The sequence below is a fragment of the Anabas testudineus genome, chromosome 2 (assembly GCF_900324465.2).
Source record: "Anabas testudineus chromosome 2, fAnaTes1.2, whole genome shotgun sequence".
Classification (NCBI taxonomy): Eukaryota; Metazoa; Chordata; class Actinopteri; order Anabantiformes; family Anabantidae; genus Anabas; species Anabas testudineus.
In genome coordinates, this window is record NC_046611.1 from 7,012,152 (window position 1) to 7,028,829 (window position 16,678).

Consider the following 16,678-nt stretch of genomic DNA (forward strand, 5'->3'; position numbering starts at 1 on the left):
TCCTCTCCTCTCAACGGTCCGCCTCGAGACAGGTGCTCGGCTCGGTCTGCCGCGCGCGCCTGACTGATGGACGGAACTACTTTAGAAACCGGAGGGGGGGGGGCGAGCAGGACAAGTGTCTTTAAAAGACAGTTTTACATATAACAAGAGACTATTTTAGGATCAAACCAGCAACAGGGAGAAATTAATCACGTACTTCTACAATTTATTGTTATTGTTATTTAGTATGAGGGGAATCATGGATTTGACGGTCTTGTGGACGGTGTGATGTTCCTAACCCGGGGTCATGACCCCACACAGAGTAAAATAAAATGAGATTTCAGATTTAGCTTTCTTTAATATTCATCTGTTATGTTTTTAAAATAAAACAACACATTAGTAGCCTATTGGATGTTATTAATGGATTAGACCAGTGGACCTAATAGGTGAATTAGTGCATCAGTGCCTCTGATTGACTGTTAACATGTGTTGTTGCAAAGTCAATTATACAACTTCAACATATCAGAAGATTACAAAAAAAAACAAAAAAAAAAACATGCAAAATGACAACAAACTGGTTCAAAACGACCAAAAGACCTGCAATGGTAAGACACAAAATGAACATGAGCAGATTTAGATACTGGCTGGAAAAGTTCTGCAAACACAAAGTCAAGTTCTAAATGTGACACTAAATTCAGTCACTATCCCAACACTATGCAATATAGCCTATGAAAATAATACTTCCATATATAAATAATCATTCAGGTCCCTATACACCAGCTTTGTCACTGGATCTACTGCTCTAAATAATAATAATAACAGAACATTGAAGAATGCCCTCCACCCTTTTGAAAGCCTGAATGTTGATAGTTCTGAAATAGGCCATTAGATTGTGCATGAGCTCTCACCACAAGTTATCTATAAAACTCAGGTATAAGGAATATGAAAGCTGCTGCAAAATCTTACTCTTTAAATAGAATATATAGAGCATGATTGCTTCTTTGTCCTGTAGCTGCTGCTTTACCTTCACCAGAATATTTCTCAAAATGTAGGCTATTCTTTCCTCTACCTGCATAGTTTTTCCTGAGCCCCTGGGAAGTGAAGCCAAGTGTAATAATGTGCATGCTTCATGATTGCCAAGCTGTTCTTGTATTTAAAAGCTCTGTCCCCAGAGGTCCTGTTAAAAACAGTTTTTGAAGGCACTTTCACAGGTAATGTTTCCATTTGATGACATTTCCATGTGTTGGACAGTGCAAAAGCTTCCTCTGAATCCTTTTGATCAGACCACTGCAGCCCAGTATTACGCAACCCTCAGAAACATTTTGAATAACAGCTTGTTTTGCAAGATCATTATTTTATGTCACTTTTAAAACCTGAATATACAATATGTATGCAGTGATCTAAAAAAACTACTGATAAGAACATGGAAAGAATACTCTGAGGTAAAATTACCATTAGCAAGACTAGGGGAATATTACTAACTAATGATAATGTAATAGGTTGCACAACAGCTAATATGAAACATAATTACATCAGGGGCATAATTTTCCAAAGTTAAAGTATAAAACTCTCTCTTAGTGTTTACCTGGACTATACCACTCTGTAGTGCCACTCTGTAGTGGAAGAATCACAATAAACGGGGTAATTTAGAAAAGCTGCAACTTTGCAAGATATGCATCTACCATTGAGGCTTTATATCAGCATTCGTATGAAAACCTATTTTATGACAGACTAAAAATATAGAAATATCTTTCAGTAAATCGTGTTTATTCCGTGTTTAGTTTCCCTTTGACCAGCAGATGTCAGCAGTATCAAAATGAAGGAAACTGGAAAAGCATCACAAGTGATTTCTGGACCTCAAGAGGGTGATGTTGTACCACAGACAAAGTAAAATACTTTCTAATGGTGAATACAGAGCATTGGTATACTCAACAGACAGCTGTATAAAAGGCTTTTAGTGGTGGTAAGGCACATTTCATCTCATTATATTCCTGTAAGTGCTGTCATTTTTAAACTCCTGTTATCAATGTTCTGCAGCTTATACTGTGGTGATTTTAATCATGAAGGTGGATCACACGAGGAATATTTAATAATCTTATTAAATTATAAATAATTTAAGTGAATTTTAAGTAAATATGCCAGGACATTTGTCCTTTTTCTGTTTTATATAATTGCAATATTGTGGACTGTAGCAATATTTTAACTGTAATAACCAAAAAAAAAAAAAAAAAGAGTCCCAGAAGTAACAAATGTCACGGTCCGACTGCTCCATACTGTATGTGTCTGAACACTTCTTGTGTCATGGACGTTTGTCTGCACAGGTTTGGTACTGGTAGCACTCCTGAAGGTTGTGGAATATCTGCAGGCTACAAAAGCTGCAGCTCAATTATCTGTCTTAATCTGATCTATCTGCAGCCTTTGACCCCCCAGATCCTCCTTTCTACACTTTCAGAGTTAGGCATCACTGGTACAGCTCTGGCCTGTCTTAAGTCCCACTTGTCTGGACGTACCTTAAAGTTTCTTGGCAGGGGCCATTCTCTAATCTCACTGTCTCTCCCCTGGCGTGCCACTTGGCTCAGTTCTTGGTCCTCTACGCTTCTCCATCTATACTACATCCCTAGGTTCCTGCTGTTTCCACTGGATGACTACACATCTCTGCATGCCTTGCTGACATCACTGCTTGGATGAGAGAGAGGCATCTCTCAGTTTCATGTAAAAAACATCAGGGGAATATTCTGCTGTTCCCGCCACCAGGTGTATCTATTGGTCCCTGTATTCATCAGGTAGGTTGACCTGCCTGCACAAAAGTCAGACACATAATCTCCATGTTACACAAGATAAAACTGTTCAAGATCTTTATGACTTACCTGCATGTCCTGTCTGTCTTCTCTCAAGCGTTGTCAGTTATTAAAGACATGACGGAGTGTGACGTGATGTCACAGTGACAGAGTGAAGTAATACAATATCATACATACATGTACATGGTGGAATATTAATACATAACACTTACTTAGTGGTGCCACTACTCAAATGCATGAACAACATTTATACTGTGAATAGAGAGATAACAATAGCCTATTTTTCATATATTCTATTGGCAGAAAGTTAACATTCCAGCTTCTCAGTGGTAGATGTTTTCAGGTTTTTCCCAAAATATTTGATACCCTGGAAGCCACAAAGCTACTGTGCAAGGGCTAACTGATTTTCAATATTGTGAGCAGGAATACCAACACATAAATAAAAAATCCACTGCAAAAACTGGTTGTAATGTGACAAAAGCACTTTCTAATATCTTCAGTCATGGCTAGGGCTTTACCACGTAGAAGCAAAATATTGGCACCAAAACTGATTTATTCAATTTGATTTTTACAGTTTTTTATACAGTGTACATTGTACAAAAATATAGAGTACCAAAAGTTCACAGTGTTGGAAAGGCAGCATTCAGTCAAATTCACATCATTCACAATCTTATTGAGAAGTGTTGTGTTTCTGGGAAGCAAAATAACTGCTTTTCATATTGTTTTCTCATGTAAAAGTGCAGGCTAATACTTATACACAAGCACCAAAACAAACATGAACACATATTATCAGGGCAGTTTGTTTCACATAACACACTGTAAATGGTGCAAAACACCTGACTACATTTCTTAGTATTTACAATATAGAAAGACAAGACACTGTATGCAATATACATTTTACAGCACATACTAACTTAAATATAAATGCTACTGTAATGGAACATAACAGAAAACCCAGATGGTGAATATTTGAACTTGTTTTCAAAGTTAAAAGCCATGTGCAGATTTCCCCTGTGATATTAGAATTATGAATTAATCTGACATAGTTTTATTTGTAAACCTTTTAAAACTTTTAAAATACTTGGTTGAATTCATGAATGCAGGGAAATGTCTTTTTTTATCTGTAGTATCCATTGTGGCTTTTCAGCTGCAAAATGTGCAAAAACTAGATATTTTACACTTTTTAGAATACATTTTAAATACTTAATTTTGACATCACATGGGTCATCTAGCACATTTGACCAAATAAATGCTTATACACTGTTCTCCATAATGTGTGGAAAGAAGCAAAAGAAATCGGAAAAACATTTATACAAGTACAGCGATGTTAAACTGGTAAATGTGACAATTGAGTCCAGGAGGCTACTGGTTGCATGTAGTACGAGCACTAATACCTCATATAGGTAAAATTCAAATATACAGAACGCACAAAAACACTCACATTAGACAGTTTAGAGTATCAAGTTCACTTTACCTGCAGGATTTTGGATTGTGGGAGGAAACTGGAGTCCTGGAGAAAATCCTTGCAGTCATGGAAAAATGTAAAAGGTCAAAAAACATGTTTTCTACATGTTCTCCTCTAATGTGTTCACGATTATTTGTATTCCAAAGCGTAAAAAGAAAGCATAGCTGTAGTCCATAAAATTCATGTTTGCTTTGTTTTCTTTAAACCTCAAAGTTATAACTTTTCACTTTGTTGCAGAACAATTTCTACATACAAAAAGGTTATAGGATGTTTTTTACTTTCCTGGCAGCCATTGTTTTCCATTTATTTCAGCACACTATGGAAAACAAGATTTAAAGACTTGAAACCTGCTTGAGCAAGTTAACCCATCACTGTAATATGTACAGTATTGTGGTGTTACTTTTTGTTGACACCTAGAGCTGCATTATATTTGGTGATTGGTAAGCAATAACCTCAATGCATTCACATCCAGAAAAAAGGAATGAGACAATAAATGCCCTTTCTGAAGCAAAATATCTTCTTCAGCAGATACAATAAAAAGATCCAGGAAATATTTAATATAGCCTACTGACAGGAAAGTCAGCACAGATGACTTTCCTGTCAATGATGTGCATAGTGAGACCCCTTCAGTGTTGTTTTCCTGGTAAAAGATGCTAAACATAAAAATTAAAGCAAATATGGCAGAAATCTGCAGGTCTCTGTTATATTGTTTTGTTCCATTCGCATGATGTGAAGGAAAACGTGTGGACATGTTTCACAGATATTCATCTTTGCTGATGGCAGCACACAGTCAACAAGTGCCCACGTCTCCTGTAGAGAAGCAAACAGTAAGACTGAGTCCTCTGAGGACCTCTGCCAAAAATATATAAAGTCTGCACAACAATAACCAGCAGATGAGTGTCTTCTCAGACCAGTGGAGATCCAGGTATATACAGTAGTTAGTGTGAAGTCGAGTTGAAGCCCTGGAGTTTGGAGTCCTACCTTGCTTTCAACCTGACCTGAGCGCAAATAGAGCATCTCAGGGTGGGTGAAGTGAGAGGAAGGGGACACCGGTACCCAGCTGGACCTGGATCCTTGAAAACATGGGAGGTACTGTAAAGGCTGTTGTGTGCCCTAAATTTGTAAGAAGGACTGCAGTCTACCTGAGTGCACGCAGCTTCTTGTTGGTGACTGACTCATTGTCTGTGTGACCAGTGTCTGTGTGTCTCAATCCAAAAGAAAACAACCACATTTTGAAAAATGGGAGAAAACTAGGCGGCCAGGTTTCACAAGAGACTTTGCACCAAACCAACCAACCAATCCAAAAGCACACTTAGTTTGATCAGATTAGTAATGTCTGCAAATACTCACTTTTGTTTCCTATGAATATACACCGCCGGCCATCACTTTGTTTTGTTGGACGGAGCATTCGTAAGTGAACCTTTAGCCAGATAACAAAAATGTTCTCTTCAGCTTAAATCTTAGAATCCAGTAAAAAAATTCTGTTCAGACAAGAACCCAGTAGTATGTATGTGTAATTGGTTGTATATGGTGCACACACACCTTCAGAACACATGGTCAGCAGATGGCACACAAGTCAGTGCTTAACAATCTTTGCTGCAGCAACTCAGTAAAAAGTTGTAGCAGTAACTGCACAATGTGAAATGCAGTTACATGAAGCTGCAACAATTTTCTACTGAAGAAACACTGAAAGAAATAATAGACATTGGAAAATCTGGCCAAATAAACTGAAACTGTTTGTAGACAGCTTGTTAAGTCGTTTGGGTGAACTGAACTTTAGGATTTCATCAACAAGGTAGATTTTGTCGTTTCATTTTAGACTTTCTTGACCAAAAGGATAGTCTATCAAAATCCTGGGAAAATTTGGAACCTTTCAGAGTGGTAATGTTAGAAAAGTAGGTTGGTTTTCTCTCAGCTCTGCATGTAGGATCTGCAGGGGGAGTCTTGATGGAAGTCATACTTGCTCAGGGTTGAAGGGTAATAGGTGGTGGTGAACATATTACTGGAGGGCAGAGGCGAGGGGAAGTGGTTACACGTCTCGTCATTCACATGAAGATTGTTTTTGTTTAGCGTCTAGATTAAGACAGAGAAACAGTCGGTCAGCTAAAGCCACAGAGTGCAGCAAACAATGACTTCATAGAAAATGAAACAGCTGAACTGGTCTACCTTAAACTCCATGGGGATGTACTTTTCATTCTTTGGTGCGGAGTTGCCCTGCTTGTTGTAGCTAAGGTGGTTGGGTGTGCTGGGGTGGATGACTGCTGACTCTGCTGATGGTCGATTCATGTGGTGGCAGTAGGTGTAAGCCAGTGCTGACAGTAGTGCTGCCGCAAAGAAACTAGCTGAGCCCACAGCCACAAGCTGGAACAAGGTAAAGGCTGGAAGCAGTTTGGGTAAAAGAGAAGGAGAGAGCAGAGACAGAGGATGAGAAAAACTAATAAAACCAAAAATGTTGACTAATTGTTACGTAAAAGCATGAGTTCTGTCATGGGGAACAAGTATCTCAGGTGAGTCTATGCCACCACCTGTGCATCTTCAAGCTGGATGGAGACAGATTTATCCTTAACCTAGGTCATGAAATTAGTTTTCTAACCTTTTTCAAACATATCTGGAGTCAGTTTTGAGTTGTTTCCTTGAATAACAATCAAGTCAGAGCCAGAGGATTAAAAACTGGAACGTTATCTTCCAGTGCCAGATGCAGGAAAATGACAACAGCTGCATGTAAACTTGACAAAGGTGAACATGTGGTAATTTAAATTACAGAAATAATGATTAAATGTATTTTAATTTATTCAACTGATGTGACAAATAAAATAATATGTACTTTTAGCAATTGCTACTGCAGATTCAATGTTAATTGTATGGATGATGGCCTGATTCTGGACAAGATGGACAGAAGAGGGGTAAAGTAATTAAGTAATTAAATAAAGTAATTAGGAACAATCATCATGGAAACATATATAGCCAAATAGAATTCCATTGCAGTCTGGCTGGTAAATGCTATGTTGCTTTGTACAACAACTATGAAGGGTAAACAGTAGTAGTCCCTATAGGACAGGACAGGAAAATCCTTTATAATGCTCTTTATTATTTGTCACTATCTGCTATCTAACTCAATCAGGCCAGAAACGACACCAATCCCCTGCCACAGGGGGCCAAATGTCGTAAATAAAAGTCAATATGCTACCTACTATGTGGTACATAAACAAGGAAACAAGCCAGTAACCTTGCTTAGGTGTTGCTAGATGTTCAGAGACTGCAGTTAAACTGAGGTGACATTGATTTTCTTTGGATACAGCAAAAGTACAAAGGGACAAAATCAAGTAGATTTTCTGTTGGGAATTAGAGTGCACACACATATACAGGATGTGTGTGTGTGACTATAAGAATAGGGGGAGACTTCATGGAAAACATCACTTGTTTTCACTCACTTCCACAGCTTTGGTCGTCCTGTCCAGGTAAAATAACTGGAACGAGACAGACAGACAGAAATGAAAAAGAGACTGAAAAAACATTGTCATGCAGTAAAATCAGGAATCGGGAACAACAAAAATGACAAGACCAGTTAATGTCCCTCAAAGGCTCCACTTTACTCGAGGTAGGCAGAATGCTGACATCCCCATTCATTTGTCTTTTTAATTTCTACAGACACGGCATGAAAAAGTCAGCATTAACCTGATTAAACTTTCTGTGTGACAAACTGGATTTTTCCAGCTTGTATCAGCACCCGTCTGCAGCAATTTATTATGTGCAGAAAAGTTGTTACAGCAATTTACTAAAAAGAACACGCTTACCTGGCACCTCATGAGGCTGGCATAGCCTGGACTGGGTAATGTTGCCCTGGCAGAGACTGGCCTCAGCCTCGTGGTCCTCACTACAGCGCCGAGTGCGATGCTGCAGACCTTCGTCATCACAGTCCCCCCACTCTGTCCATTCACCCCAACCTGACAACCGAACACGAGAGTTGACAAAAACAATTATCTGATCTGCTCCTGTGTCCTTATCTTCTTGTTTAATAGTCAGCATTAAAGATGCAGCATCGGCACATTACTGCCAAGTAACATTAAATACAAGAACTTTAAAAGAAAACTCACAATGCAGTTATGTATTTAGAATTATTTTCTTTTATGTAACCAAATCCATGTCTGCTGTTTTTCTTCAATAAGGCAGCATGAAGTAACTTTTTTGTATAGATATCTAATAAGAACAACATGTCTCTGCACATTTTGAAGAACATTAACAAAATGTGGAACTTTGTGAGCAGAGAAAGCGTATGGAAGATTAACAAGTGTGCATGGTGAGAAATGTTGGCTACAGCACAATGGTCATCATCAGTCAACAGCCCGTCCAGCCTCCATGTCTGTCTGCGAGACATACTTTGTTTCAGTGGACAAAAGAGTAAAATCAACGAGAAGTTGATTACCCCCATTTGCTTCCCATGTTTCTATTTTTCTTTTGAACACCAAAAGAATAAAGTAATGACCAAACAAACAGCATTTGTGGTGTAAATGGGAACACATTTTTTCATGTGTATTTTCTGTCTTTGAGCTGATGCATGCTGGGATAGCCTCCAAACCATGTTATTTGCCTTTGCAACACAAATATTGATTCACCACTTGCTGTGTGGAGGTGATTTCCGATCAGCGCCCATACAAACACCATTATTTAATCTAGGGAGACAGAGTGGTCTATAGAGTGTTTTTATGGTCTAATCATAATGATAAATGAATACGTTTGTGGAGCACATAGTTACCACGTGGTAAACAGCAAAAAAGGTTTGAAAGGAAAAATGGGCAATTTAAATAACAAATATGCAAGAGCCTTAACATAAAATGATGATTATTATACACAAGAAAACTAATGCATGTACCAAAAGGGCAGTTGTGGCAAACAGTTATGTGCATAAAATGGAGAAATTGTAAGCCATTTTACACACATTCTTTCATTTTAAATGTAGACAACATTTATGCATTAATATTTATACCTTCACAGGCATGTGTGTTGCAGAGAGCTTCTTCAGTGTGAAGACCTATACAGATGTCTCCTCCATTGGCAGGTGGTGGACTGCTGCATGCCCGAGTTCGTTGGTAGTGTCCGCCCCCACAGCTAGACGAGCACTGGGACCAGGAGGACCAGCAAGACCAGGCCCCACTCACTAGAACACACGTGCACACAATAGTGTTTATTTATATAATATACATTTGACATAGTTTGCAACTAGTTATAAAATGTTCTATTACCTGGGCAGGGTTGAGTGTTGCAGTCCTGATACTCCACTGGAGACCCTACACAGACACTGGGGTTGGTTCTGCCCTCTGCTGTTGAACAGCTACGTTTCCGAGTACGAAAGCCTCTGGAACAGTGCTGGGAACAGCTGGACCATGTTTCCCAGGATCCCCAGCGTGCACCTTGAGGCTGGGAGAGAGTTTGGCCGCTAGTCTTCACCAAGTCTTCAACCAGAGCTGGAAAACATTTTAAGTTTATCATATACTTTATTAGAATATAAAAGCATGATATTTCCCCTTCACATGATAAGCAATGCACCTGGAGCAATGTGAGAAAGAATTCTAAGACTCAAACTACTACTACTCAAAAAACTAATTCTTTCACACAAAATGCTGAGTGAGTGTTTTGTTCAGAATATCTTAACTTCTAGAAGCTTCGGAGCCTAAATGAGAACCACAGAACTTAATATTTATATCCCCAAACTCAGCAGAAGAAATTTGTTTTGCAGCATTAATTAGTGAGTGCAACGTGAGATGTGCTGAAGATTGAGTTGGTATTTCCAGTGTATACACGAGCACCCACAATCACAAATTATCTACATAAATCAAGACTTCCTGAGGGTTTCAGATAACATTTGAATTATGAGGACCGAGGGCTCAACCACAGAAATCACAACTCCTCCAGAACATTCTTGGCGAAGGGGTCTCAAAAACAAATAAATAAGCATCAACAATCTAATCATACAATAAATAATAAAAAAATAATAATTAAAAAACATTAAATAATTCAGATTCTATGATGAGAAAAGTTGAATGTGTCTTGTTTGGAGGAAGTAGACATCTGTTGTAGCCTGCTTTACAGATACAGTGAATTAGACTAATCACATCCTTGTGTACATCTTAAACAAGTTAGGTAGCTGCGCAAACAACTGAAACCGTAAAAAAGCCCCAGTAACCCAGCCTCTAGGTTAGGATGGCATCTGGATACACTGCTAAATAATCACCACACCATCTGTGTTTCTACAGTAAAAATTAAGGACACCTGCCAAAAGAAAAACACGATCAACATTACTGTGGCACAAAATGTGCGAAGGGAAAGAGCTGTTAATATGATGTTTCCATTATATACGTATACCATTCCAAGTACTCACAGTCAGTCTGACAGGCTCCAGAACCGTCATTAGGGCAGAACCGGGTCTCCACCTTCTTCTTGCCCAACTGGAGCTCCTGGGGGTTGGGTAGCAATGCCCGGCAGATGTACCTGTATCTCTGCTCTTGCCGTGACCCATCTTGACTAACGTTCACTGGCATCCACGGTGTCCAGGGGGTGTTGCGGCGCACCTCAGGGCAAGCCTCCAGATTACAGGCCTTATATTCCTGGAAGACAGGATGTACAAAAGCAACAACATTACTAATAATGAAAAGTGTAAACCTGTCACTGCAGGCTCCAGCTATTGCTGTCTGTAACTGTCTTGTTGTTTGGTATTTGCAAATAAAAATTAAAATGTATCCATAGTATGTACTGTATGTCAGAAAGGAACCACCTTCAATAATCTTTCATCTCAGTTATCTCAGTTATCCATCTTCTTCAGAGACTAGAATTAAAAATGTAACCATATTATTTAAAGTGTACAGAAACCTTGCCAAACTCTTAATCTAAAAAGCCATGTCAGCACCAACTCCACTGCTCAATTTTATGTTGTTGGCAAGGCAAGAAAATATCATTTAAATTAAATGTTTAAGAATAATAATCTGGGTTTGTCTCAAACTTCAAAGCAACATCTTAACTACATTTTTAATATTTATACACTGCAATACCGTGGCACATCCAGGACAAGTGTTTCCATTCTCACAGGTTCTGGTCCTAGAATGGACCCCTCCTCCACATTCAGCGCTGCAATGAGCCCAGGGGCCCCACGCTGTCCACAAAACTGGCAGGGGACATAGTTTTTTCTCATTGCATAACCTGGAAACACAGAGACACTGATGTTATTACTATCCAAAATAGTGGTGTTTGAAATCCAAACAGTGTTATGTAGTAATGTGTTTACATGAGAATTACCAATACAGCAGTTTAACTCCTACAAGGAAGGTGCTTACATAGTTCAAATAATAATTCCAGAAAAGAAATAAACATACATAAATAATTAAACAAATGCATTGATAGATCATTATATTTTTTGCTGACACAAGACCCTTTTCCTCAGATATTAGATATATGAACCCTTTCAATTATAAAAATGACCTCACTGGACATGTGTTTCTTATTTTCTGTATGTGACTGTTTTAACATTGCCAAAATTATATAAACACAATCTTGTCACCTCTCTTCTCGACCCTGGCCAACGCATATTCGACCACCATGGCGAGGGGAGGGGTTGTTGCAGGACCGCTGCCTCACTTCAAAACCGATTCCGCAGCTGCTGCTGCACTGGCCCCATGAAGACCATGGAGTCCAGCCTCCATTCCTGAGGGACAGACATGGAGACATGAAATATACAGTAAATGTCACATAATCCAGGAATACATTATTTTAACCAATGTATTATAATATTTATAAAGAAGCCGTACCTGGAACAGTTTGCCACCTGGATAGTTGGGCCCTTGCACTCGACTCCACCACATCGAGCTACTGGTCCATCACATGACCGAGACCGACATGAACAGCTACTGACGGAGCCCTCGCCATCATCGTGATTACAGGGTCGCCACGGTGTCCAAGGACCAAAACCCCCATCCTGTGTCAGGTTCCTCACCTTTGTAGATGATATGTAAGGGCCAGGGGCACCCGAATAAGTCACATTTGTCTAAATGCACCAAAACTCCTTTTGTGTATTTTGTGTATCTCACAAATATGATCATGATATTGCTAAGAGTATGTAACATGTTCTGCTGTATGCGATAAATAACAATTACATGTGAAATTAATTCTGGACAATAATGATTTGTATCAAATTAAAACCTCACAGACTACAGTTCAATATATTTATAGTTAAATACATTGTGTATTTAGTAAAAAACACAGCACTAACTGTGTATCTTACTGGGCACTTTGTGATGTTTTGGGTCCACTGGTTCATGTTGGAGCTCTCTTCGATGGTGGTGCAGCGCTTCTGTTTGTGATCCCAGCCACAGTAAGGGTCTCGAGCCTCCATGCAATGACTAATGTGAGTTCAGACAATTTGTCTTAAATTGTTACTGTTGCAGAATTAACAAGTCTCTCTGTGACATAATTCTGTTTGCCAAGATATTTATACAGTGTACAGATGTTTTCTCTCTATAAAAGAATTTCTGGTACATTTTAAGGCTGCTAAATGGGCTCTGACAAACTCCTGTACATTATACAGTATTCTGCTAGGGTGACAGCAAATTCTAGTGGTTAATTTACTGTCAACAAATTAATTAATAACCTCTTTATGTAATGTCTGGTCTGTGCCAAAATGTAGACTGACAGTTCAAAAGTAGTTTCTCGACAGGGAAAATAAACTGGGCTCTTAACATAATCATCTTTCTCAGTGTTTATTGGGAGCCGTCCAGACCTGGACATCCACAGGTGTTTTTCTCTTCAATGCAGTTAATAAATCTTTTTAAGTGTTGTTAAGTTGAGTTAGTAAATTTGCAACCACCAGCAGAAGAACAGTTACAGACTGAGCAGGCTCATAAATTTAAGCTGACATCCGATCGCGGATGTCTGCATATACTTAAATATATACTTAAATTTAACCACTCATATTTATGCTCCTTGTTATAAACAAATGTCTACAAGTTATCTAAAAGCCCCACTTGTTAATCCCAAAGAAAAATTCCTTATTTTGCCATTGCAGCCTTGAGGACGCTATGGATCGTACCGTTCTGTTGGAAAGTTGGAGCATCGCTCTAATGGGATCTTCACCAGTCTGTCATCAAGTCCCACGAACAAGGACCTGTCACTGTGGAGGATTTGAAGGCTTTTAATTGGCCTGATCTGCCCTTCAGGGAGGATCCTGAGCTCCTCCAGGTAGCAGCCATGAAGGCTTGTATTGGTTGTGGAGAGAGCCTTCAGGATGGTGCCATATTCTGATTGAACATGATGAGAAATCAGAACATATCTGGAATTAAGTGTTTTACATACTTGAAGGAATAAAAAGCCAGCTTTTCTCTCGCTCACCAGTGCCAATGTACATGACATGGTAAAGTGTGTCTCGGCCCTGCACAATGTCAACCACCAGCTTGGAGAAGCGCAGATTGTCCTGTGTGAGAAGAGGGTTGATGGTCACTGGCTGGACCACGTCATTCATCAGGAAGAGTCGCTGAGCATCCTGGAGGTTGCGCTCTGTTAGATTACCTCCAGGGCCTCCCTCCTCCAATGTGCCACACTGAGACGTCAGAACAGAAAAGTTTCACTTAAACAATACAGTTCAGCAGCTAATTTTAATTATTCTAGTGCAACTGGAAACATTAATGGGTGTATCTGAATTAGATGTAGACATTGTAGTGGGTATACATGTGTTTTATTTATTGCTTTTTGCTTAAAGCCAAAATTCCTGGCATTGGAAACATCAATATGAATGGCAAAAATAAATATATGTTAAATAAATGCAAATTCAAAACCACAAATAGCAGAACTTTTGCATATGAAATGCAGCCATTACATAATTTACAATGTCCCAGCTGTTTAGAAAACATTTTGTATAGTGGTTGGAAAGTTTCCATGAATTTATTGTTGGTGCATTTAATAGAGCTAGGCTGCAATTTTCTGTGCGCTGGACTGCAATAAGCTATCTCCGTAAGCACACAGAGGTGAAATAGATGTCAGTCTTGTGAAAACTCTTTTATAAGCCTTTGGGGAAAGGCAGTGAAATTGTGGAAGGAGAAAACTCTCTCACACCTATCAACACCATGTTGTCAGAGAAAAACAGCTGTGTGGATGCAGTTTGAAATCTTTTTTGTTTATATAAATATGCTAGCTACCTGAAAATTGGGTATGGGATTTGGGGTGGAGAGCCAGGCAGTGCGGGGATTCTCCTGGTAGCGGAAGGGTCCATTGAAGGCCTGAGTGATGGAGCTCAGGTTGAAGGCACAGACTGCTGAAGCAGATATGCTGTTCCTGAAGGAAGCCAAGATGTAATTGTGGTTAGATCTTTGTAAATCTTAGCAAAAGTGAGTGAGAAACAAGTAGTTTAGATCTTCTCACTAATACTACACAAAGTACTTTAATTCAAAATTACTTTTACATAGTTTTCAAATACTTAATATACAAAAAGTATCCAAATACAGTCTTTAGTTTTTGTGAATTTAAAAGAGGTTATCAATGAACTTCACTTACACATTAGTGGTAAAGATGCCGTAGATCACATCCTGCTCTGGTAAGTAAAAGGTGCTCTGCAGCTCGTTGTAGTAGAAGGGTATTTCTCCTGATCGGGAGCAGTTCAGTCTGGCCTTCATAAAGGTGGTCCAAGTGTCTTCCAGAAGGAATCTTCCACCCATGTCATTCTTACAAACCCGGGCTACTCGAGAGAAAACCATCTTCCCGCAGTCGTTTTCAACTGCAGTTTCTCTCAAGAAGAAGTACGCAAACCGGCCAATCTCATAAACAGACACAAAATGAGGCTCTGGTGGACACATGAGGGAGGAACAGGGAAATAAGATCTGATATTCACAAACAGATACTTGGGTCAGAAAAAAACAGACAAGAGCGTGGTGCTTTGTTTACCATTGAGCCATTTAGAGTTGTATTGGGCGGTGCGCAGTGGTGGCAGGTTCCCCAGGCTCCTGTAGATGACTGGGTCACGTCCTGAGAAGTCGATCACTGTAGCAGCATACAACTCGCCCTTCTCTGTTATCATGGCAGTGGAGTTGTGGCGCGGGTCGTAAGGGCATCGGGCAACACCGTTCACTGTGTCTAACACCTGACTGACGTTACCAATCTGACAGAAAGACAACGCAAAAACTGGTGAATTCAACACAGGGAAAAGAAAATCTACAGCTTCGGTTTTAGTATTTTGTCTGCACGGTGGGTTGCAAATTAAATGACTGGCAAATAATGTCTTTCGCTTAGGTTTTATGGACACCTTTGAACTCCCATTCACATTTTTTAAAATATTTAATTAATTTGTTAGAAAAATCTCTTATACACATTAAGACTTGGATCATAAAGATGCCAAAACAATTTATTGCAGAGAACTAAATGCATTTTATGGATAAAATAGAATGTGAATATATTGATTACTTAATAACCAGAAAATTACTTAATTAACAGTTTGACAGTCACATCTTCTGATACATCACATTTTCTGAAAACAGTTTAACTGATATTTAAGGTAATGATCAGATGCTGCACTACCTTCTTAATTATCAAAAGAGGAAATCCTCTTCAGCTTTCATAGATCACTTCAGTTATCAGGCTTTACATTTCTACATTTCTATTCCTAACAATTGTCTTTTTTACAAATGTTGATGAGGAATGATGCTGATGGCTAAAACCTGATCTTGCTAGTAACTTGCTTCATGATAATTTAATGTACCAACCTGCCTGGTAATACAGACGGGGGTGAAAGCGTTGGTGCCACATGTGAAGAGCATCCTTCCACTGATTAATAAAACTCTGATGTAGTTTTGACATTCCTCCTGCAAAAAAAGACACACAACCCCGTTTTACTATTTCATGATAATTAATCTTAACCACAGTTTGATTAGCGTGAAGAAAAAACTTATGTGACCATAATTGTGCATTTTATGACAGAGTACGTTACCTCGGATTTGCCCTTGCTCTGACATGAACGTTTTGTGTCTTCATCAGGTGCCCATTCTGTTGCCTGAAGAAAACAATGCAGTATAAAGTTGTTGTTTTGTTATTTTTTATTAATTTAGTTGTGCAAAATAAGAAGGAATCCAAAGTTTGAATGTCACATAACTTATTTCTAAATGTTACCTGTATGAGGGAGGCGTTACTTAAACTCAGTCTGAAAATGAAGTTTCTGAAAAAAATAAAATCCAAAAAATGTTGGAGGTAAAGCAGCAGACAAACACAGACTGCAGAGGGTTTTATAGACTACATATGATTTTTTATTTCACTCTGGGCGTGTCCAGGTTATTTTTTATAGTATTTCTAAATATAAGAGCCTGTATGTCTCAATATTTCTATATCTTCTCCCATTTTCTCTCCTGACACAGTCCTATAAACCTCTTTGGATACAGCTATCTATACAGTTAACCATAAGTAATGGATCAAT

At 38.9% G+C, this 16,678-nt stretch overlaps 1 protein-coding gene across 1 annotated transcript in view; it reads right to left on the reverse strand.

Moving 5' to 3' along the window:
• Nucleotides 1-4,896: 4,896 nt before the first annotated feature.
• LOC113163056 (semaphorin-5B-like) overlaps nt 4,897-16,678 on the reverse strand; it is a 31,340-nt gene continuing 19,558 nt past the window's right edge. The window contains exons 6-24 of the mRNA XM_026361369.1: nt 16,378-16,423; nt 16,199-16,261; nt 15,975-16,073; nt 15,160-15,373; nt 14,773-15,058; nt 14,418-14,553; nt 13,615-13,822; nt 13,316-13,523; nt 12,512-12,629; nt 12,039-12,223; nt 11,792-11,935; nt 11,286-11,433; nt 10,619-10,844; nt 9,483-9,704; nt 9,227-9,397; nt 8,037-8,186; nt 7,674-7,709; nt 6,409-6,620; nt 4,897-6,315 (exon numbers count right to left, since the gene is read on the reverse strand). Of these exons, the coding sequence (XP_026217154.1) occupies nt 6,154-6,315; nt 6,409-6,620; nt 7,674-7,709; nt 8,037-8,186; nt 9,227-9,397; nt 9,483-9,704; nt 10,619-10,844; nt 11,286-11,433; nt 11,792-11,935; nt 12,039-12,223; nt 12,512-12,629; nt 13,316-13,523; nt 13,615-13,822; nt 14,418-14,553; nt 14,773-15,058; nt 15,160-15,373; nt 15,975-16,073; nt 16,199-16,261; nt 16,378-16,423 (3,034 nt within the window). The 3' untranslated portion in view covers nt 4,897-6,153. The remainder of the gene's footprint in view (nt 6,316-6,408; nt 6,621-7,673; nt 7,710-8,036; nt 8,187-9,226; nt 9,398-9,482; nt 9,705-10,618; nt 10,845-11,285; nt 11,434-11,791; nt 11,936-12,038; nt 12,224-12,511; nt 12,630-13,315; nt 13,524-13,614; nt 13,823-14,417; nt 14,554-14,772; nt 15,059-15,159; nt 15,374-15,974; nt 16,074-16,198; nt 16,262-16,377; nt 16,424-16,678) is intronic.